General features: G+C 34.3%; 1 protein-coding gene across 25 annotated transcripts in view; it reads right to left on the bottom strand.

The window, feature by feature from the left end:
- KCNMA1 (potassium calcium-activated channel subfamily M alpha 1) overlaps nt 1-24,197 on the bottom strand; it is a 532,608-nt gene that overhangs the window by 157,836 nt on the left and 350,575 nt on the right. For 16 of the 25 annotated variants that reach the window (XM_074907158.1, XM_074907173.1, XM_074907172.1 and 13 more), the window contains 4 exons: nt 15,551-15,626; nt 10,275-10,350; nt 8,405-8,575; nt 6,649-6,740 (listed from right to left, as the gene is read on the bottom strand). In XM_074907158.1, the coding sequence (XP_074763259.1) occupies nt 6,649-6,740; nt 8,405-8,575; nt 10,275-10,350; nt 15,551-15,626 (415 nt within the window). Of the gene's footprint in view, nt 1-6,453; nt 6,546-6,648; nt 6,741-8,404; nt 8,576-10,274; nt 10,351-15,550; nt 15,627-22,050; nt 22,599-24,197 lie in introns of those variants that run through there. The other 9 variants (XM_074907159.1, XM_074907156.1, XM_074907157.1 and 6 more) reach the window with 2 other exon arrangements.

The raw sequence follows: 24,197 nt of genomic DNA, 5'->3' as shown, positions 1-24,197 counted from the left end.
TTTCTCCCTATGTTCCCACCATTACTCATTTTTAAATTGCCTTATGCATTTTTTAAATGCTCAATGAGTCAAAAAATAATTAAGTCATTTGTAAGGAATGCAGGAGCCAGCAAAAGCTTTAAGATTTTCGAGCATTTCGTTCATGACCAGAGCCAATGCATTTCTTTTTATAGAAATCATCCCAAAATGTCATGACTAATTTTCTGCAACAGAATCTGAGTGAAAACAAAAACTCATAATTCATGAAAACTTGCTGATCAATTCAACACTTCTGCCATCTCACATTGCACTCCCTGGAATGTCCACACTTAAAGTCATGGCCTGTATATTTTGCAACATATGGTAGATCAGCAGATGTATAAACCAGATTCTGTCTTTCTTGGGTCAAAATTTGTACAGCAACAACTGCTATTTTGATGCCAAAGCCTTTTTTTTTTTTTATTTTTTTTTTTTTAATTTAAGTTTAGGCAGAGAGAAGGAAAAGTTGAAATTTAAAAAATTTTAACTAGAAATATAAAAGTAGTGCTGTTATTGTAGGAATGGAACGTGATTTGAGACCTAGAATACGTTTTTTTAAAGTTGTAAAACTGTTATATGTCACTTCCCACATTTCCTTTCTTACTTTCATGAGAATGGATATAGTCTAATAAGCATGCAAAACTGGAAAAAAAACCCCGAGTTTGTCCTGTTAGTTCTATCTATCAGTCTACTTAACACTCATCAGATTTTCTTTATTACTAAGGGAGACTTCATTTGAAACAGTGGGCTTAGTAGAATGGCTAGCAGATGGGAAATAAAGACACCCCTGGGGATCATAATGCAATCCATGTCACATTCTCTTATTACATTCTCATCCCACTGGAAAATAATATCTTACATATTGTATCAAATTATTTAATAGAATAATATGTCACTTTCTTTGGAGTTATGCCTCTTATTACTGCAGCAAATGAGTCTTTGCCAAAGTATTTGGATAAACCTTAATTTTTAAATTTTTTTTTTAAATTTTAAATCAAATTAAAATGTCTAATGAGTCCAAGATGGCCTGTCAACTTAAATTATCTCTTTGTCTTTCTGTTTACCATATCTATCTGTCTACAGTTTTTATTTTTCTCTGTGAAGTTTAGTTATTGAATCCCATGTTTCCTTCTGGAAGGAATCTCTAACAGATGATTATTCCTGTTGATATGTTGATGATTTGCTAATTTATGGCTTGTAAATTTAAGAAATCTGAAGAAATCTCTGGGAAGCAGAGCATATCATGAGAGAAGAGAAACAAGACATTTTAATAGCTTATACAGTAAAGAACTGTGATTTCAGTAAAATACAAGTTTTAATCTTATATATTAACTACGGCAATGCCTCTGGATCTTTTTTTTTTAATCTTTTGAAAATTTAACAAACTTTATAAAAATATTTACTATTGGGAAAAGGTAAGCAGTTTGTATATACACATAATAATAATCATCATCATCATCATACACATCCCTCTCTGCCAATATCTTATTCATGTGAAGCTGTATTCTACTTGCTGCTCTCAAAGAATTTCCATTGGATTTGATAGCAGTTTTGCATGAAAAAATGCAAAAAGAATTTAGTCCATAGAATTAAGAAGTCAATAATTCAATGTAAAGACTTAAAAATCATTAAATATTGTGGGTGTAGGGATATTAATATATAAATATTAGGGTGTAGGGAACCAGCTGCTGGTTTCAAAATTATTAAGAAAGACGGCTAAGTGGAAATATCTTTAACACTCAAGTTATATGCCATTTTAGTTTGTAAATGATGATAAGATGTCAAACAAAAAAGCATAAAAATTCCCCTGCTTATATATATAAAATTAGGTATTTTTTTCTAAAGTCTAATCTACAGACTTTTTATAAGACTGTAATTAAAGGTCATATTTTTTCCTTCTCCACCCATCTAGCTTTTATCTTGAGTTACACCTAGCTTTTATCTCTAGCATTTGTATCCAGTATTTTGTTATTACAAACTACTTTATATGTTCACAAGAATACTAGTTTGTCACTAATTTTCTTTATGAAATTATCTGAATATAATTTCTTTCAAGTATATGCTTTTGTTAGTTATTTCTTTGTGGTCTAGTAAGTTTCACATTTTAGTGAGATATGTCCTGTATAATTTTGCAGATGGTTTTCAGTGTGATAACATAATGCTTAATGATGAAGAAATTAATGAGCTAATCTTCATTACAAATTTGTCTGCATTTCTAAAGCATTTCTCATCTTCAGAAAGTATAAATTTGACTCGGATAAATCTCACAAAAACTCTGTCAGGTAGTCACTAGTTTATTAATAATAAAAATACACCAACTGTTCTACAGAGAAAGTAAGTTGTGTTGCTACCTACTTCTACAGAAATCAGCAGAACATTAGTTAATATGTAAAGAATATGATGTGCAATAACTGTTTTGCACAAAGTACTTCCCAAAACTTAAAATCTTGTACTACAGAAATAATCCAGGGAAATGCACAGGAAGGAGAAACAGCATTGACTGAATTGCTCATGTGAATGAATATGTAGGACTCAATGTGGAAAATACTGGAAGCCACACCACTGTTATCCCAAGATACCTCTTAGCAGTTTTAGAAAATATTTTTTTACAGTTCTGATTGCTTCTCATGCCTGAATTTTATGTCCCAGTTACATTTTAGTTTTATATATATATATCCACATTTACTTAATATCAACTAGTTTTTGTCTTTGTAACTACACTCTGGTTTTCTCTGTCTCATTTGTATTTAGTGGTGACTACAGCAAGAAGCAACTGTTTGTTTGAGTATAACTAAACTAAGAAGGCCAGTTTTTCTTGTCTGCTGCCCACCTGATTCTGGTGTATCAGGGTACATAATAAAAACATTACAGAGTCTTCTGATGAGCTGATCTGAAACACTAGAAAACAGCTGTTTAGCAGTTATCTCAGCACCTATAGAGCAGATCTCACTGCTTACAAATCTGAAATTCAAGACAAGGATTGTTACCTTTTTTTGCAACTTCTAATTTTGTTTTGCACTAGGACAAGAGGTAATGGCCTGAAGCTGCACCAATGAAGGTTTAGACTGGATAGTAGGAAGCATTTCTTTACAGAGCGGGTTGTTAGGCATTGGAATGGGCTGCCCAGGGAGGTGGTGGAGTCCCCATCCCTGGAGGTGTTTAAGAGTGGGGTCGACATAGCACTGAGGGATATGGTGTAGTTGGGAACTGTCAGTGTTAGGTTAATGGTTGGACTGGATGATCTTCAAAATCTTTTCCAACCTAGATGATTCTGTGATTCTGTAATTGTGCTAACATCATTACCCTACTCATCATGAAATGTGTATGTTTGGTCTTGGTCACATTTTGTATAGATATATTGGGATGCATTTTGGTATCTATGCAACAGTGTGCACTGTTGTCTATTTAACAGATGAAACTTCAATCAAAGATGATAATAGAATTCCTGCTTTGTATTCTAGGAGACCTTACAAGTCTCATTACAGAACTATATTACAAAGCAGAAACTATAAATTAAGTTTAAGATTCCCTGTGGACTTTTGTAACAAAACTACCTAGTATCTAGTAAATTTAACCAATGATAATTGCATACTCCCTACAAACTACTTCTGTTTTCCAACTCTGTATGTATGTGTTTCACCTAAGAGAGAAGTAAGATTCCTTATTCCTGCAAAATGATTCCTATATATATAGTTTGAGTCCTTTGGGGACTTTACTGGCTGAAAAGCGAAATTAAATGTGAGATCAAACTTGCTGGTGTGTTGCTTATCTTCTTTAGTAAGTGGCATTTGTAGAAATAATTTTTATGCATATAGTCTAGATTCTTCAATAGTTACAATTCTATAGCAAGGCTCTCCTTAGTATTAAAGTGATGTAGTAAAATCCTCAAAACATACGTAATCATATGTTAATTTGCCACCTAAATATTTCATAATCATATAGAAGCATGTTATTCCACAGACATAGTTCATGAGACAACATGTATAAACATATATATAAATGCTACAACATGGAGTCCATGTATTTATCTGTTTTGGAGAAAAGTATACACATTTGCTATTTTAAGATTTGAAACTACCTCTTTCAACAAAATATGGCTGCTTTCATTTTGTACATGTATTTAATTTTATCTGGAAACTTTCTGACGTTAGGACTAGAACAACTGTAGTTTCTCATTATCTTTGCTGCCAGAATCTATGCTTGGTTGCTCAACTAAAGACCTTATATTGCTAATTACTACCACATGCCCATATCCCAAGCAAAGGAAAACTTATTGGTTCTGACAATCCATTCTCTCAACACTGAATTCCAAATGAAAACTTAAATTTTAGCCAAACATAACATTTCATCAATCTTGTTCTACTGACTGAAAAAGCAACATCAAACAAGGGGTGCTAATGGCTTTTGACTGTGCAGTTCCCAAGCTTAGATTCTCTGATGAAAGGCCCACATGAGCAAAGGACATCTTTAAACTACTTAGTAATTAATAATTCAACCAGAAAACAATGCATAAAGTAAATCAAACACTCTGTATGCTGATGACAGTGCTGAGTTTCAAATGACAAGTTACATGGGCAGTAGAGATCAGCAGAGAAAGCACTGACAACAGAGTGAGCTAAAGACAAACAGATAGTGCATAGAAATAAAGTCAAAATAAAAGGTGAAAAAATAAAATTGAGCATGCCCCAAAGCTAGCAGAAGCCTGTAATCCGGAGATGAGCTTTTCAGGATGTGGGGTTCTGACTGAAGATCAGGTACAAGTTCAGAGACATCTGAGCAATGCTGGGTACTAGTGACAGTGTAGAAGGGGAAGACAACCTCTGTACGGAAAATAGGTTTTAATCATATTCCCTTCTCTTATAACTCTTTTGGAGCCTCAAAAACAGAGCTGTAAGCTGTGTTTGAAAACCTTCTCTCTGAGAAACCAAGTTTAAATACAAATATGAAACTTAGTAGGCCTCTGTCACAAAGAAACATGCTGGGACATTAATGATACTACTCCAGATAGAGAAATAAGTTAAGATATTTTGCTTAATTAATGCCAATAAATTAAGGCATTTAGTGAATTATGCAAGTTTTCAACATTAATGGTTACAGTAAAAAACCCAACTTTGGACATTTGAGGTTATCTCAAAAAAATATTGAAGTCTTCAATCCTGTCACCTAATTGCTTGAATATTATTGAACTTACAATAGTATAAGCTATAACTAAAGAACAACAAAAAAAATGGATTTCTCTACCCAGTGATGTAAAACAGTACTCCAGAATCAGCTCTCTGGGACATTTACAGTCTTCCTACTCTACAGAGAGGAGAAACAACTTGATAAAATCATAACCCACATTTACAAAATAATGTATGGTGATGATTTGAAAGGAATAAAGAAAAAAACATATTTTCTTAAAGTAAGGAGAGGGACAATTAATTACATGCATTGCTTGCAGTCCCTTCTTTATATTATATGGAAGGGATTCCATAAGACTAGGCTTTTAGGGCAAATATATTGCTACCAGTGAATGTCACAACGATATGTAATGAAACAAAAGATGGCAACACTGAAGGTGATATAGAGAAGAAACTACTATATCACCAAGTACATCTAGTGCATTAAAGGCTATACCCCAGCAGGTCTAGATGCTGGGAATGCCAGAAAAAGCTGGTTTTAACTTGGTCAAGAAAACAAGCAGGCTTTCAATAGAAACGTAATGAGCTAATGTGGTCCAATAAAATTTAACTTTTGCTAACAGATAACGTAAAAAATAGTAATTTTTATGGACTTGTTTTTTTCCATACTTTATTGTTACTAAAGCCTATTACTTCCTGCTCTTTGGATAGGTTCTATACACTGTGTCGAAGAGAATCACTTTAAAATCAATCTCTAGTCATAGATCCTAAAATCATGAGTGTGACATTCATATGAAGTCAGAAGGAGCTGCATGAGATCTGAATCTGCTGTCTTAACAATGAGAAACGGCACTATCAGACTTATGACAAAGTCTAATGGAATAACCCAATCAACATAAATCTCATGTTTGGCACTCCAGTAAACCCATTTTCTAAAGAACAGAGTTGTTTGAAAATCACGTGAATTGTCATTGCCACTTATTTAAAAGATGACCACATGATAATCTGATGCCCAAAACTCTGAACTGTCAAGTCAACCTTGTTCTAGAAGCTAACCGCATATGCAATAGCAGCATTTTTTTTTACAAGATATGTCAGTGTAGTCTTAGTGGTATCCCGGTTCTCTTTAAGTAGGCAAAAAATGTTGTGACTTGTACCATAGCATAGCCCAGGTCTCGAATTATAGTGTGACAACTCTTCAGTGGTAACATCTGATGTCAAAGCACACAGCCTTATAAACTGTGAGTCAGCTGTTACCACCTTCAGCGGCTCTTTAAAGTCACACAACCACACCTGGTCTTTTTTGACTTACTTTCTGCCTCGGGTTGAGTTAAAAGTCCCGCCGTATTTCTTCCGATTAAGGATGAGAGCAGCAATTTCTGGCACGTAGCGAGCAAACATTGCCTACATGCATGAAACAAAAACACAAAAAAAAAAAAAAAAAGAAAATGGCATGCAGAGAGTGTTCTACTGCAGCAGAGGCAGCAGAGCCTCTTGGGATACTTACTTTCTTCCACTAACCGCACTATAGGAACCACCATATTTCTTGCGGTTTCCTATTAACTCTATGATTTCAGGGACGTAGCTGGCAAACATGGCCTAAGAAGAAGATAGGAGACAGAAGAAAAGACTAAAAAGAGAGGCCAAAGAAGGGGGAATGACGAATATTTTCAGAAGATATGTATTTTTAAGATCTGAAAATGCAAAAGAATTAGATCTATGAAGTTGTTTCAAAAGAAAATTTAAAAAATGTAAAAGTTCTTATCAAAGAAAACAAGAGGGGTCAATGTAAAATTTGGTCTTGGAGAAGGTGCACACCTTATAAATTAAGAAAATGATCAAAAGAGGAAAAATAGGCATATTTTTCACAACAAAACAAGAACGAAATTAATTCAAACTGGTATCTAAAAAAATACAGTTTTATGTCTAATTCTTCCTGAAGAGAGGAGGGAAAAAGACCTATACAACCTCTACTGCAAAAACCAAAACCAAATATTATCATTACTGTTACATTTCTACTTTAAAAGAGATTTCTACTTTAAAAGAGACCCCATTATTAGGGTTCAAAAGAAGAAAAAACCAAGATGGAATCAGGGGTTATTCCTCTGTCAAGAAACAAAAAAGTCACCCCCCCCGCACCCTAAAAAAAACTTTTCCAAAAGTTTGTTTTTTAAAGGACTGGAATAATGTGATAGAAAAAAGGTTTTGAGGAGAAAATAAAAATTATTCTGCCATGTTTTGTCCAACAAACATCTTCCTTGTGGCTGGATACTTCGAAGAGCTACTGCCAGCTGACATGGTCTTTGCCTTTGTATGTCAAAAATATAGATGGGAATGCATATATTTATGGTCATATATATACTCATATATATGTATCTGTGTGTGTCTCATATGACATTGATAACATCAGTTATATACATATCACCTCTGTAAGATGTATGTACATGTGAAATCAATATATGAGAGTAAAGTAACAATACATATGTATGTTTGCACACAATATATTGTGAGCCATCCATAAAGCACTTACCTCGCACAGTGCAACTATTAAAATAAACCTTGCTGGGTTAGAGAATAACATTGCAACAGGTCCCATAATATCACTAACACAGATAAATAATAGAAAAGTTGACATGAAACGATTAGTAACTTTAGTGCTATGTACATACAGGACAAAGAACATGAGAATTTGCTGATATAAAAGGATACTGGCTATGGTCATGTGATAAATTGTGAGTTAAAACTGTGCTACATGACATGAAAGGATGTTTGAAATTAAAGAGAATGTGGTTTGCCATCATCTGGATCAGGCAAGCTGCTCTTTAAGGCAGTCCAAAGCCACAGTGTTTGTTGGAATTCTGGGAAGGAACACAGAAGGGTGGGTAGTACTTCTGAAACCGCAAAGTGCCTTTAAGTATCAATAACAGCCTCAAAAAATGCACTACAGTAAGTCACTAGAAAGTAAAGGACTACAAATAACATTTAAAGTTGAAATATTAAGGCACTCCATGTATTCACATGGATTACTCATTTAAATAGATTAGAAAAATTCTGACTACTAAACTAATTTGACAAGCTTTGCCAAAATATTTATCTGTAGAAAAAAATGGCATGTATTAAAACATTTTAAAGTTTTATAATTAATTTTAATTCAGTAAACCAGATATTATTATTTCTTTAATTACAGCACTGAGATATAAAGGATCAAGTATTAAGGTGGCAATAATAATAATAATAATAATAATAATAATAATAGTTTTTACCAATCCCCCAAGGATGAAAAAGACCATAAAAAGGCGACCAAGGGTTGTTTTTGCATAAACATCTCCATAGCCAACAGTGGACATTGTAACCATCAGTAAATAAACACATTCCCAATATGTTAGGGGTTGATTATTTTGGAAATTTTCCCATGGATCCCCTGAGTTCTCCACCTAAAATATACAAGAAAACATATAATGAATTAATAGAGTTGTGCCCTATTGATATATCTCTGTGTGTGTCTGTGTGTGTATAATTTGGCACATAATATAAACTCTGGATCCTTTTCTGTGATTTATTTTGAAAACTACAGAACCCAACCCTGTCCCAATTATAGCATTTTGCCAGTATGCACAGCCTTGCTGCTCATACTATTTATGGAGAGTATCTTTTCCATTCACCATTAAATAATATAACTTATTATGGCAACTAGGTAAATTCATTTTATAGCAATTTGTTCAGAACTTTTTCAGAGTGCATCTTACTTGTAATGCAATTATACTTCTTAATGTTTTTGTTTTAAAGCATTATGTAGCTATTAAAGGCATATTAGTGTCATGTTGAGTTCAGTGATATATTATTACTTTTCCAAGAAGCCAGTTACTCTATGTGACAAAGTTATAAATTTATCAGTGGGAAAGGTGCATTCCCTCTAAAATTTGTTCCACAGTAAAAAGTGTGAAGTTTGAGGATTCCTACAGTAGAATAGAGAAATATATGCTGAAAAGTAAAAAAACCCAAACAAACAAACAAACCCCACCCCCCAATATCCAAGCCCTAAAAAATACCATCCCCTCCCTCCTGATGTAATTTTGTAAAGATTTTGTTTTATGTTGTTCAAAAATAGAAAAAGGTAATGTTTCTATGATAAAAATGTTATATTAGCTCAGAGGAGTGTAAAAATGTGGTCATCCGTGAATGAGAAGTATATAATAAATGAAAACATCCAAAATTTCAGTGTATCTTTATAAGAGTGAAAATTAAATGACTATCTGGCATAACAAGAATATAAACATTCTGAATTTGATCTATATACCTGGATGCAGCTCAAGGTAATTCAGGTGAAGCCAATTAAATTGCTCTGGAGTAACAACACTATCATTAAATTAAAATATTAGTTAAAAGCATTTCTGAATAACTTACTACTAGCAGCTTGACATCTTCCTGATTCTAAGCTGATCATAAAATGTAAAGAACAATCACTTAATCATATGTCCCAAACAAATCAGTAAATGTTTAAAATGTTTAAAAGACACAATTGACATCTACCTATCATATATGCCTATTTACATTTATGAAATCATATGTACTTCTATACTAACTATCTTATATTCTTCAGGTACTGTTAAGTGCCGAATAAAAATCTATTACAAAAATTTATGTTATCAATGACTGAAAGCTACATCAAACAATTTGAAATTTGAAAACAAAAGAGAAGGAAATAATCTCTAAAAAATTGCTACCGGAATGTTAGCAATCCTTCTACTTCTCGTGGAAATATAGAAGTGCTTTCTTCTGGCACAACCATTTATTTCCCAGGACCTCGGTGTCATTTCAGCTCTGCCAGCCCCTTCCAGGAAGCACGCTGGGTAGTTATTTAGGAAACATTGCCACCTACTGGTAAATTTGTAATCAGTCAAGATGTTGCATCAGTCTAAGTCTCATATTTTATTGATAAGGTTAATGACTTACTATTCAGAATTAGTTTTGAGTAGAAGACTAAATCTCGTGAAACTGTGATGTCTTTTTTTATTGTAACCTATAGCTGTGTTAAGGGACTGTCCAGAGCAAGGCAATTTCAGGTAATAAAGTAGCCCATAGAGAAGATGATCCATGAGACAAAGTCGATGAAGTATTTTCAAATACACTTACCAAATGTATGAACCCAGCTGCTGTCAGCCACGTGCTGATAAATATAGAGCACAGATTCACTAGCTTGATGGAATTACTGAAAAAAAAGAAAATGCAACAACAAACAGGAACTTAGACTGGAATTCAGCACACATTTTTAATATGTACCTGTATACAACTACACACTTCAGACTGAAAGAGTCTGATGATGATTTCTGAAGAGAAGCACGGTCCCTAAAAAACTTAATCAAAATCCTTCACAAAGTATATTTTATACTGTCTTTGCATAGTTCACATTTGCATAATTTAGATAGCTTGAAAGAAAAATTCCAATGCATTTGAGAGCAGAAAGACAAATGTGAACCTTAGCTACATCTGTACTCATAATCAAACAAATAGAAAGAAATAATGCTTTTTCACAAATAATTTTGTTGCTTCTCAGTACACTCACCTTCTCATTTTTCATTGCTATACACCTCAGCAATTAGTTACATGTAAATATTCTGGTACCCTGGGATACATCCATGCACGTCCAATGAATTAAACTAAGCAATACCAATTAATATTAGCCACTGAACACTGCATTTACACAAATTAACTTCATTTTTCTAATTATTTCATTTTTCATACGCTTCTTCTATACTTATTGTGCTTTTGACCCCAGACCTGTGGAGGCTTTAAAAATTAACAGCAAGAGGATGTTTTTGTTGCATACTCACCACATATTAACGCTTGCATACATGACCACAGGGCAAGACTATTTTCCTACAGTTATAGCAAACAATTAATAAACTATTGCAGCCAATCTGTAAATATCATGCTGTTCTTGTGAACAAATTATGATTCCCAAATCAAATAACAAAAAAATAAGTATTTTACAGTTTCTGTGTGAAGTCTTGAGTAATTTTCACATTATTTTGTTTGCATGAACTCCTATGGCCTTCTTTGTGGGAATTCATATGGAGCTACAGTATTCCATATTTCACATACACACTGTCTAAAGAAACAAAAACAAACCCCCTGAAAATGCAACAAAAAACAATTGAAACCTGCCAGTCAAACTCTGAGTAGTAGGTTCCCTATTCTAGCCAGAAGTGATTTTGAAGCAAGAACCTCACTCAGTTCAGCAGGAAAATACCATACTTAAAATCTTGTGGAAGAAATAGAAGTGAATCTCACTCCCTCTCTTCTTAAAAAAACCCCTACGATTTCAAAAGCTAGGAAAGATACTCAACAAATACACAAAGAACTTAAGTCCCTGTATTACTATGTCTAAATAATCTTACCTAGTCATGGAACTGTATTGGAGATAGCTCTCCTTTGTTTTTGAAAACACTTCTAAATAACAATAATGCCTCTGAAAAATCACACACATCCCAAAGCAATACATTCCAAAAGAATAAAAAATAGAGAAAAAAATCACTACCAGTGTTAGCAGTAGTTGTTTTACAGTAGAATTAACTAATACTTCTGTTTATAACTACTTTAAGGACAATGAAATGCGTTATTTTCTAAACAAAGTTAAGAAATGAACCTGGAAAATCAGACCAGCTCCATTAAAAATATTTTTAAGAGTTACAGTTAATGAAGTGGGCATCTTCAGGTACTAGGAAAAAAATACAATTGGGTAATATGACAAATGCTGTAATGAATACTGTACTCATAAATCAGATCATATACCAGCAGTTCTGCAATTAATTAGCGTTCACCTACATCAACACATACTCCCTATTTCTCTCTTAAGGTATGGCTGATTAGGGTTCATAGTTTGTTGGTGATAACGAGCACCCAGTCATAGCACAGGACCCTAACCAATAGGTTCCTAGATTAAACAACATCATAGAAATCATGCTGATGCAAAGCTCCATTATGAACGGCTAAACATCACCTGTCACCTGAACTTAGAACAGGAGAGGCTCCTGATACAATGTGTCAGTTGGTCCGCACATATTATTGTAATACAAGTAAATGACAGCAGACAGAGTAACTATTTACCTGACTTGTTTGGTACATTTTATTTTTGCTGATTTATTAAACATTGTACCTTATCCCTCCTCTATTAACTACTCCCTGTGTTTCTGCCAGAATCTAAATATAGATGAAAGATTAGTCACAAACATTTTCCTCCTCTTCAAGCTCTTTCCAACATCTGTGCAAAATCCCTTACTGTGAGCCCTGCTAAGCCTCTGTAGATTTGTTGAAAAATGTTAGAAAACAGTGAAAGAGAGAAAATTTCAGCTGAACACCACACAATTCATTCTATTTCATAAAACACAGTAACAGAAAACATTGAGTTAAATACATTTAATTTCAAACTAGAAAAAAAATAGATCCTTGGCAGACTATCATCTTTTATACACTGATGTACATTTTTGCTTTGCCTTATCTATTCAAATATAATTAATAATTTTTTCAGATATTCTAATAACTATCTAACACTCCCACACTAAGTTGCTAGTCTTCTCTCTGCCTCTATTTTTATGTTTAGCTTCTTCCTTTGATTTCCAGTGTTGGAGCGGCCCTTCTGCCCACTTTGTAAATAATGTATGCTCCTTTAACCATCCTATCTAATCTAATTCTAGAAGTAATTTCAATTTATAGGTTAGAGTAAACTTTATTCTCTACGGGGGAAAAGAAGAAAAGAAGGACAGAATTTCTTCTCTAATTGCATCAAGTATAAAAAATACAGCAGTGCCCTTTATACTCTATTCATCTTGTCAGTAGTTAGCTGTAATAACAAGTAATGCCAAGCACACTGAAATGCCTCTAGTCATATTAGTTTCATATTTTTTTTCATATAAACACATATAACCTCAAGCAGAGAACACTTCTAACTTCTGCAAAATTTTTAAATAATAAAAATGTTAGGATTTTTTCCTATACTATCATTTCAGAGCTAGTAGTGAAATAATGAATTTGCTATCTCAGTTTAACAGTTCAGTTCTGTCATTAATCCTTGGTCTTAATGTTCACAAACAAATTATGAAGTTTAAACTGTCATTAAAACCTTAAAAGTGCATTGCAAGAAATGCTAAAATTTCTTAACTCTAGAAGTTTTTTAACCATTCCTGAGCAAAACAACATTGCAGTAGCTGGTCAAAAGCAGTTCAGTATAATAGTTTAAGGAAACAATAACAGTTTAAAGCCACTGTACATAACTGAAATCACTGCTTGAATTTAGGGAAGTAAATTTTATTTAATTAAAAATAAATTTATTGAGACTATTAGTTTAACTGCTTTAACTCTTGCAAAAATACTAAAGATTGTCCATTAAACACAAGTGCTCAGCACACTGTGGGTTTTTTTGGGGTTTTTTTGTTTGCTTTTTTTTTTTGAGAAAGACTAATAATGCAGAAATAGAAATTCTAAATTTAAAAGTATTTTGGTACTGTAACAGAAAAAGCATACCCACCACTTGAACCATAGTTCTTGCCTGTGGTACTTAAGAACATGCTGAAAGTATGAAAATTCTCACTGAAGTTAGCACTAACAGTAATAAATGAATTATCTAATTTTTTGCTTTCTAGAAGCTAAATTGATGTAAGACAATAAATAAAAACCAAGGCACTCACATGGTCAAATGTATGTCACTCCTAACTAAAAAACTTTCCTAAAATAAATTACATTCTGTTCACTTGTTTTAATTTGACTCATCCACTTTCTACAAAATGATTTTTTGTGAACATTGATAGTATCCAAATTACTTAGTTCATTTCAGGTTATTAAGTAAGATATAAAAGACAGCTGACATGTCTTTCAATTGAAGAACTAGCAACAGGGAGAGACAGAAAAAATTAGTTTGAGGCACTGACAGTTTTTAAATAAATGGTGTTAGTGATGAATTGCTGGGGATTAATCAGCTGAGCAAATTGAAACAGTCATATAAGGAAGCTCTGCTTTACAGCCTTTCTAATAATCAACATTTGAGGTTTACAGATATTTGAACATCCATATAAATAATCACAGAGATTGGGATATCTGATCTAAGAGTAAATTTTGCACCAGAGAAATGCTATTTAAATTGAAAAAGCCAATTCTGAATACACTGAATGTGATTAATGTAGCATCCCTTCATTTATGGATCTGGAGGTTTACAAATCCACTGCTCCTGAAGGAACCTTTCGCCCTTATCCAAAATCATTTGAATTTATGGAGCTTCTCCACTGACTGCCATTTCTTTTGGTGAGGTCTTTCTGTGTGGTAAATACAAACTCATCCTGTATTCTCTGCTCCTGCACTAATTACTCTCCATTACCGTTCTGGTAGTATTCTAAACTATTGGACTACATCTTCACTGCACATTCTTTGATGTCTTTATTTGACAAGAACAGGATTCCTTACACACACAGAGCTAAAGACAGATAGCATGGCAGTTTTACAGTAGAGAATTGTTTCAAGGTTAAGCGTTGAAGAAACAGCTGTCTACCCTGAGTGTGTACAAATCTCAAGGATCTATTGCCACATCACTACTAACTAAGATAACAAGTAAATGGAGTTAATTGCATATAGAGCCCTCACACATGCATTATCAACTGGTGGAAGAAGCATAGGATTTCAGAATGAAACTGAGTTTACAGTAATTATTGGAACTTGGGTTCAATACTTCAGGGACATTTTAGGGAATGATGGAAGACAATGCATCTTCAACTGTGAGGCATGAGAAGGTTCCTTTTCATTTCCTTCAAAGTGATCTTTTGTTCAAAGTTGTGCTGCTTCTGCACAACTTTCATGTATTAATAGCCCAAAGAATCAATGCAAGCCAGAAGGTTTCTTAGGAGTATTTGAATTATTCTTTGAAATAATTGATAGTGGACACAATATAAAGATAGCTCAGTGTAAAATCAATTTTAATATGTTTTTGATGTGACGATGGATTTTCAGTTCAAAAAATCTGAAATATAGCCGCAATTATTATTTCTCAAAATGCTTTTAAACCGTATTCTGTTGAATTAATTTTGATTTCTGTTTTTCCAGGGCAGCAGAATATGGACTGAATATGTGGCAAGAAGCAATGTTTAATCAGCTCAGAGCTCTGTAATTCATTCTGCTTTTAATTTATCAGCACACAGTCCTTCTCAGATATTTCAAATGTCACAACACATCAACTAAAACCTACTGATCACTAAGCAAAAGATGCTGACACTGATAAATCATTCATCAGCAGAAAAAGGTTTGAAGAACAAGTAACAAGAGGTGTTTTTCAGAAGAGAAAATGATATATTACTAGGACCACAAACCTAAGACATTTATGTTCCATCACCCATGCAACTAACTCAGTATGTAAGAAAAGGTCTTACCTTGTTTTAAGGATATTCAGAAACTGCAAAATTTCTGAAAACTGTATCAGTCTAAGGGCTCTTAAAAATCTTAAACCTGCAGTTAAAAAAAAAAAAAAAGAGCTCTAGTAAAGAATAATTGAAATTATAACATTTCACTTATAATGACAGTGATCAATTAAATCAACACAGGTAGCATACAAAATGTCAAATACCTTTGAAATGTTTTTCCATATTTAATGGTTCCAATATCCTATTTCCTTAATAGCTGAAATATCCTACCAGAAAGCCTTAGTTTATGTAGGAAGCCATGGGAAGAGACATACAGGCTAAGGGGAAAAAACCTCACTGAGGTTCTATTGGTATTTCTAGTGCAATGTGCTTCTCTTCCAGGCAAAGACACATACATATCTGAAATTCCTCAGTCCTCCAACCTCCCATGTTACTTCATGAAAAATAAGAGATTATGGGCAATAAATTTTATAACCTGGGTAAAGTAGACAGTATATATATACCCGATTAAATTGGTATATCTTAATGATGTAAAATCTTTTATTGTAACAATGCTCCCTATCTCCACCCTAATTTCAAAAAACTCAAGGAGGAGAACAGAGAAACAATACATTCTCTCTTAAAAATTACAAATCTACTATAATTCTTTCCCTCAGACTATAACTATAGGAATAGATTGCACTTTGGCTATTAAAGAAGTAACTATTTTTACACAGAAATAGCACTTTTGTGTTGAAATCAGGTTGCTTGAATAGCAATTGCCAGACAACTACAAAGCCAGCGAGACACACACACACAAAGCATGTGGAAGAGAAAATACAGTAGAAGATTAAAGGCTTAAATTATTAAAAGAGATTTATGCTGATAGTAATAATTTGGCTGTAGATCTTTGGCATATGAATAAAAGTACATTGTGTATTATATACATGCACAGCTTATAAAATTAAAATAAGGCTTTAAGGATAACTTTTATTAGATAGTATAGCCAGGAGTTACATAAAAGTTGTGTAACATGGTAGTGTGAGTTAGATCCAGGGCAGCTTGTTCTCATACATCTTTTTTATTGACATTTATTTTTACCCAATTCCAGTGCTATAAACCACTTTTGTGAAAATCATTATGGATTAAGTTTTGCATTTGCTACAGCCTACTATTTTAAAGAACTCCCTTCCGAGATTAAAAAAAAAAAAAAAAAAAAAAAGTGGAGAGATTGCCTGAACTATAAATAGAACTGGCTTGTAGTTGTAAAAGGTTACAATCACCTTGTAATTGCTGTATCTTGTCTAGGACATTACTTGTGGGGCTGCGTTTTATAGGTAAATTAATTATTACATAGAAAGGATCAAATTTTGATATTCAGAAACCTCAGTGTATTACCTACTTTGTGTGGTTCAACTATGAAGAACAAGTATGAAATTAAAATCACAGTATTCCTTATCATGATGGCAAATGAATTCTTTCCAGTATTCTACACTTTTCAAGCCCCAAACATATCTGTTATTAGATTCCTATACAGGTAATTTTATATGATTTTCATAGAATCATAGAATAGTTTGGAAGTGATCTTTAATGGTCATCTATTCCAACCACAACCACAGCCACAACTCTCTCAGCCTTTCTTCATGGGTGTTAAATCCCTCTGATCATTTTTCTGACCCTCCTCTGGAACTGCTCCAAGAGGTCCAAGTCCTTCCTGTGCTGAGGGCTCCAGAGATGAACACAGTACTGCAGGTTAGGTTCAAAGGGGCAGAATAACCTCCCTCAACCTGCTGGCCATGCCTCTCGATGCAGTCAAGGATATGGTTGACCTTCTGGGCTGCAAGCACACATTGCCAGCTCATGTCCAGCTTTTCATCCACCAGTAACCCCAAGTCCTTCTCTGCAGGGCTGCTCTCAATCCCTTCATCCTGCAGCCTGTATTGATACCAAGGCTTGACTGTGAACTCGGGTGCAGGACCTTACACTTGGTCTTGTTGAACCTCATGAGGTTCATACAGGCCTACTTCTCCAGCTTGTCCACATCCCTCTGGATAGCATCCTATCCCTCAGGGATGTCAATCACACCACTCCGCTTGGTGTCATCTTCAAACTTGTTGAGGGTGCACTAAATCTTACTGTTTATGTAATTGATGAAGATATTAAGCAGTACTGGTCCCAATATGAAGCCCTGAAGGACACCACTTGTCACTGATCTCCATCTGGACATTGAGCCATTGACCACTACCCTCTGGATGCAACCATCCAACCAATTCCTCATCCACTGAACAGTCCATTCATGAAATCCATCTCTCTCCAATTTAGAGAGAAGGATGGTGTGGGGGACTGTGTCAAAGGCCTTACAGAACTCCAGACAGACAACATCCATAGCTCTTCCATTGTCCACTGATGGGGTCATTCCATCACAGAAGGCCACTAGGTCAGTCAGGCAGGACTTGTCCTTGGTGAAGCGATGCTGGCTCTATCAAATCACTTCCCTATCCTCCATGTGTCTTAGCATAGCTTCTAGGAGGATCTGTTCCACGATCCTCCCAGGCACAGAGGTGAGGCTGACAGGTTGGTAGTTCCCTGTATCCTCCACTCTACATTTCCTGTCACCAGCAACTTCACCTGACTGCCAAGAGATGGGTATTCCAGAATAGTGTAAAAAAAGAACTCTGAAAACTTCTGAACAAAACACATAAAAGGACTGGGACAATGTCAGGGCTGCAGCTGGTAGGTTTGAGTAACCTTGTTTCCAGGTACTCACAGTATCCTGCTCTTGGGGACTGAGCATAGAAGCATCAGTCAGTTCAGTGTCTGCAAGTGAAACCCGCTATGTCTGCAGTGTTTACTCCCCATAACACTATTAACACAAAGAGTCAATCAGCCAGAACAACTCCACTTAGTAGGGACAAATTACACTGTACAATGCACCAGTGAACACACGTTCCCAGTAGGTTATACCATGGACACATTGTGTGGTCTATTGGCAACATCCACTAATACAAGCTGAACTGAAACAAGGGAGAAGTGGAATTCCCATTCCTGAATACTTATTTCTAAAGTTTGACTGTGAAAGAGGTAAGAGGCTCAGTCTTTGAATGAATCTGTTTGGCACTCTACAACAATTAATAGCATTGATTGCTTGACCCTCTAGTAAACTACATTCATTTTGAAAGACTGCAGCTAATGCAGAAATTTCAGCCTTGTTCTTCGAACAGAATACAAAAAGCTGCTGCTGAGAATAAACTGTAAGCAGAATATTCACATGAAATAAGTTTTCCTCTAAATGTATGATTATTTATATCACCTTGAGCTTAGCAAAGGGATGATGAATCAACTGAATAATTCCCAGAGGAAAAGTCCCCAAAGCACTTCATTCTGGTGCTGGTACTAATGACATGCAGAAGTGGGCTTGCAATAATACATGCATCTGTAAACTGATGGCACAGTAATCCTCACAGCAATAACCTTGTTGCAATGAGACTGTTGCGTCTAACTCAAGAGTAACTATTGACAAAGTGTCTGTAAAAGACAGCCTGTCTCTGAAAACTAATCATATATCATCAGTAACACAATGCGCCATGCTATGCTCTCTCACTCTTTCCAAATCAAATTTGACTCACAACCAAGTTGTTACCTCTTCCAGGCCCACCAACACACCAAGAGTAGAAATTTTTGCTATTTGTTTATGCATCACTAGCAAGCAAAATTCTCTAATAGAAGCACTAACAAAAATTCCCATTTTTCCAAAGCTGTCTCAGCTACATATACAAATGTGTACTTATCTCTTTCCTTAGCAATATTTGGGAATGTATTTTATACATGTGGGGAAGAATAATTTCTTTTAATATGATATAATTACAAAACTTTTACATTTAAATCATATAATCAATAGATGAGATAGAGTAAGTTTCTTACGTATTACAGTAAAGTCTATTCTAATTTTGCACACTTCATAGGATCCTCCCTGCTAAAATTAACTGCAAACTGTTCAGGAAGTACTCGCTGTTTTGTCACCATCGTGTCACTCAACTTTTTCTTGGCCAGAGGTTTTATATTGGAATTTTCTTATGGGATCTGACTAGAATAGGAAATCTTCTATATTACCTGCTATATTATAAATCTTCCATATTACTGTTTATACAAAAAACAAGTATCAAAAGATTTAATTTACTGGAAAAAACTCTCTAATCATAATATATATATATTAGTATATATACATATATACATATAAAATGAAGGGCCTCTTCAGTTTGTCAGTCTTCTGATTTTAAATGGATGACTAAAGTATGCTTTCTGAGCTGGAGTTTATTTCACCTGCAACGCCCAGAACAAAACTAAAAGATTCAGAGATTTCTAGACCAGAAAAAACTTTTATGATTATCAAACAAGATTCCTTTAGCAATATGAGACAAAGAATAATAGTCAATAGTTTCTGCATCTAGGACAGTAATTTGAGTTCTAGGTATGATGATTCAAATGAACCTCCAAGTATACCACAGGATTATTTTCTTACTGTGAAAGTATTTATTTAGCTACCTGCATTGCCTGTACAGCCAATGGACCATTTTCAAAGTTCACTGAAAATGTAAAATATAGGTGTAATATGTTCTATTATTTTTACTAGGTAATTTCCTGGATAACATGTGTGGTGTAATTTTATTTCAGATTCTGAGTGTTCACCCTGGATCTGAAAACAAAACAAAACAAAAAAACAAACCAACAACCACACAACAAAAAAACCCCAAGAACTATGCCTCATTCACAAAGATCAAATGCCTACTTCCTGAAATTCTATATGCTGAATTTATACATGAAAATATGACACATCCACAACTTCCAGGCCAATTTTGAAGGGTCACTAAGGGAGGCTAAATACTGTCCAAAAACCTGAAATCAGTCTCAGATATTACAGAAACAATGTCGCAATTACGTGCAACAGGAAACAATATACTATGTTGAAATACAGAGCTAGATTTAAAAAAAAGTATTTTTATTCATTTCACTACATATTTGTTTGGTTCTGTGAGGTGAGGTGCAAATACTCGCCAGCTATTGCTGACTCTTTACTAAGGACCCAGTAAAATCAATGCTTTAGACTAGAATATAAACATGACCAGTTCACTACATGCCAGTAGCAGTACAATTAGAGTAGAAAATTATTTTCTCTATACAGTTCATAGGAAAACAAACAACATTATTTTAATCTTTATTTGTCTTTACAGTCTTAAAGGTGCTGAAATATGGTATTTTCCTGACTATCAGAGAGTTTTGCAGTTTCTCTGCTGAACTGATGCTTTCCATTGGATTAATCTACAGCAGCCATCAGGATTACCCGTAGGTTACAAACCCCCACAAAAAGAAAATTTACTATTTTAAATCTATAAAGGGAAAGAGGAGGAAACCATAACTACACATTTGTCTTTAATGAGATTCTAAAAAATAGAAGCAGGAATTAGGATATTTCTCATTCAACATGACAGGTCAGTGTACTAGAACAGCATCAAGTATTACATTATTTCTCATCAGTGAGATACATAATCCCTTTCTTATTGCCCTATGTTGTTTTTTTGTTTTTTTTTTTTCTTGCTTATTTATCAGTAGCATATCCAAAATACTGATATAAGGATTCAATATACAGAGATTCTATATACCATTTTTATTCCTGACAAACCATTCACCCATTCAGCAGAATGGTATCTTCGTCAAACCTATCAATGGCTATTTCTACCCTATATTTCATTAAGACCGTATGGTTTACTGAAGACTGAACAAACCAGAATCCATATTTAGGAAATCAGAACCTTTTCTGAGACACACATTATGGAGGGGTAATTTTTAGGATGAAGAAATAATCCTATCCTGAATGCCTTCACACACTGCAGCTGAGTAACCTGAGATTCCAGTCCCTATATATAGGTTTGAAAATGAAAGCTCAAACAATGAGACAAGAAGAAATAGCATGGGCAGAAAATACTCTGCCATTTTTGGAAGCAACACAGCCAAAATATTTTTATACCTTTCCCTGCTTCTGTTATGCATGTGTACAAGAAGGGAAAACAGTCCACAGCCTGAAAAAATCAATACCCTATGAACCAGGACAGTAAAACTGCATCAAGTTCAGAATCTGCATAAGTTGTATACTAATTGTATTCAAACAACGCTGTATCAAAGACTTGTTAATAAATCTCTCTGCTGCACATGCCTTTAACTTATTTTTACACCTGTTAAAATAATAACAGCAGTTTATAAATAATTTCTTAATAATTTCACCATTGCAGAATATTACATTCCACCCTTCAATAAAGACTGGATTACTTGACTCTAGGTGAATACTGAATGTGATACTAGCACATTATAGCATGTGAGTTTGGGGAGAAATTTTTCCTACAAAGCAACTGAAATACTGTAGTGCCATTTTGAAGTTGAAAAATTAAATATAATATCTTTTTTAAAGAGAATATCACTAGCACCAGAGACAGAGTCACAAACAACAGTTCTGAAGAAAAAGTTTAGAGAGACCTTACCCCAGTATGAGCCAACCCTATAACAAGACACCAAGGAGTTTTGAAAAGTATGTTGTTCTTCCTTTTCAGGGATATTATGTCCAGCTTTGACACGATACCCATTTTGGAACAATTCTCCAAGAGATTTTTTACGTCTTCTAGTACTTTTATAAGTTTCTGTATGCGTGCCCCCAGAAGTGTTGTGGTAGACTAAAATCTTGCTGGAAATCATGACTATTTATCCTCAGCTTCAGGAGAACTGCACGTAAATCCAGTCTTCAGTCACAACATCCACCAATAGTGAAGACAGTCATATATTTACCCTTGTTTCTGCTAATTCAGTATCAACATGAAGAGACAGCTTCAGAGTTCTTTCTTTAACAGAACTTCTCTTTGGAAGCAAATGTGTTTAACTGGACACAGGATAATGCGAAGTTCACCTTTACATGTTGTTAACAAAAGATAATTCAGTATAATCTAGTCCACTTGTTAGCATTAAACAGAATTATTTCAAATACAAAACTCAGCCTCACAAAACAGACTAAGAGTATCACAAACTGGACACACAAAACAAATAATAGAAGCAGGCAGGCAGTGCAGATGTTCCTCTGATCCGTGATGTATTAAAGCTTAAAAGCCATCTTCTATCCGGATATTACCACATAAGCTTCTTTCAGATACACCAAAGAACCACACTCATTGATCCAAAATCCACAAATATGATGCCGTTCACTTAGAATGAACAGGTACTCTCATAAAGAACATAGTTCTCATAGCTCATGAACATAAAAGAAATTGTTTATTGTTGTATTATTTTCTTTGGCAACTTTACATATCTCTCTTCTGGTTAAAGCTAGTATGCAGATGGTAAAGGTTACATAATCAGCAAACTCTCACTGGATTTATCCCAGATGAAATTAAAAAACCCAAATAAACACAACTTTTATCTAATCCCAGTTAATGACAGCTATATTACTGCAGGAAAAAAACCCAACAATTTTGCCATCAAGGAAGAGTACAAAGAATAGAGTACATTAGTTCTTTCAAGCAGACTGGCTCTGTGAATACTCATAAATCTGAATTGTTGTTCAGTCAGCTACCATCTCATTCAAATAGAAAAAGCTCTTTAAAATAAAATGTGTGAGATATTACCTTCCATGATATATGATATGCTTTCTTAGTCAACTTTCCTGCTTTGAGCATAACATACAAACTTCATCTTGAAAAGCTATCTTCATTTCGAGGAATATGCTTATCATTCCTATTTTTTGTCCCCAGAGCAGCTACAAAGATGTATATGCCAAAAATATATCAATGCCATCTGGAGTACAATGCAAAGCAGATAAAATTAGACTGCACCATGTGCTTATAGGAAATGTACAGGATCTCAAAGTATTTTGGAAATGTTATTAAAGGGTGACAATGCTAAAAAAAGAAATGGGGAGAACACACAAATTTCTGTATTTCAAGTAATACGCAGTGAGTAAATCAAAGGCAAACCACTTTTGTGATTCCTTTACACTGTAACCTTTACACTATGTTCTTACAAACAACCTTGTCAGTGTTCCCACTGGTCACAGTAGTAAAGTTCCACTAAGTCTAGTGATTCTTTACATATGCATGCAGACATATATATGTATCTGTCAGAGCCTGAATCACTCCTCTCAAATTGGAAAGGTTTGAACCAGGTAGTACTTATCTATGTTACTAATGACATCTTGTACAACTCAAACTGAAAGAACACTCTATTTACTTTTTACCATATAAGGCGTATTATTTTTCTTTCTTTTTGTATTTCATCTTGAAGAGTATTACAATCCTGTTATTATCTAATTTTAAACCGATCATTAGCGTACTTTGTACCTAGTACAGCAAATGTTTGGGTGTAGAATCCATTTACCTTGCCAGTCTGGAACATCTCTAAAATAAAACAGTACCCAAGCAAAAACTAGAAAGAGCCAAGCTGTTCAGTTTATGTAACCTATATTTTGGTTTTAGTAATTTGACAGTATTTCTTTAACCATCTCAGCGCTCTGGCATAGCCAGATGTTTATCAGTTTTCTCCCTTTTTCTGTCAGTGCACTGCTAAATCTGCTGCATACATCAAAATCTTAAAACATGCAATAAATGATGAAAGATGGAAATAAATCTAGAATAAATCTGTTCTA

This window comes from Athene noctua, chromosome 5 (assembly GCF_965140245.1).
Source record: "Athene noctua chromosome 5, bAthNoc1.hap1.1, whole genome shotgun sequence".
In the NCBI taxonomy this organism is placed as follows: domain Eukaryota; kingdom Metazoa; phylum Chordata; class Aves; order Strigiformes; family Strigidae; genus Athene; species Athene noctua.
This window is presented reverse-complemented; position numbering and strand designations above follow the sequence as displayed.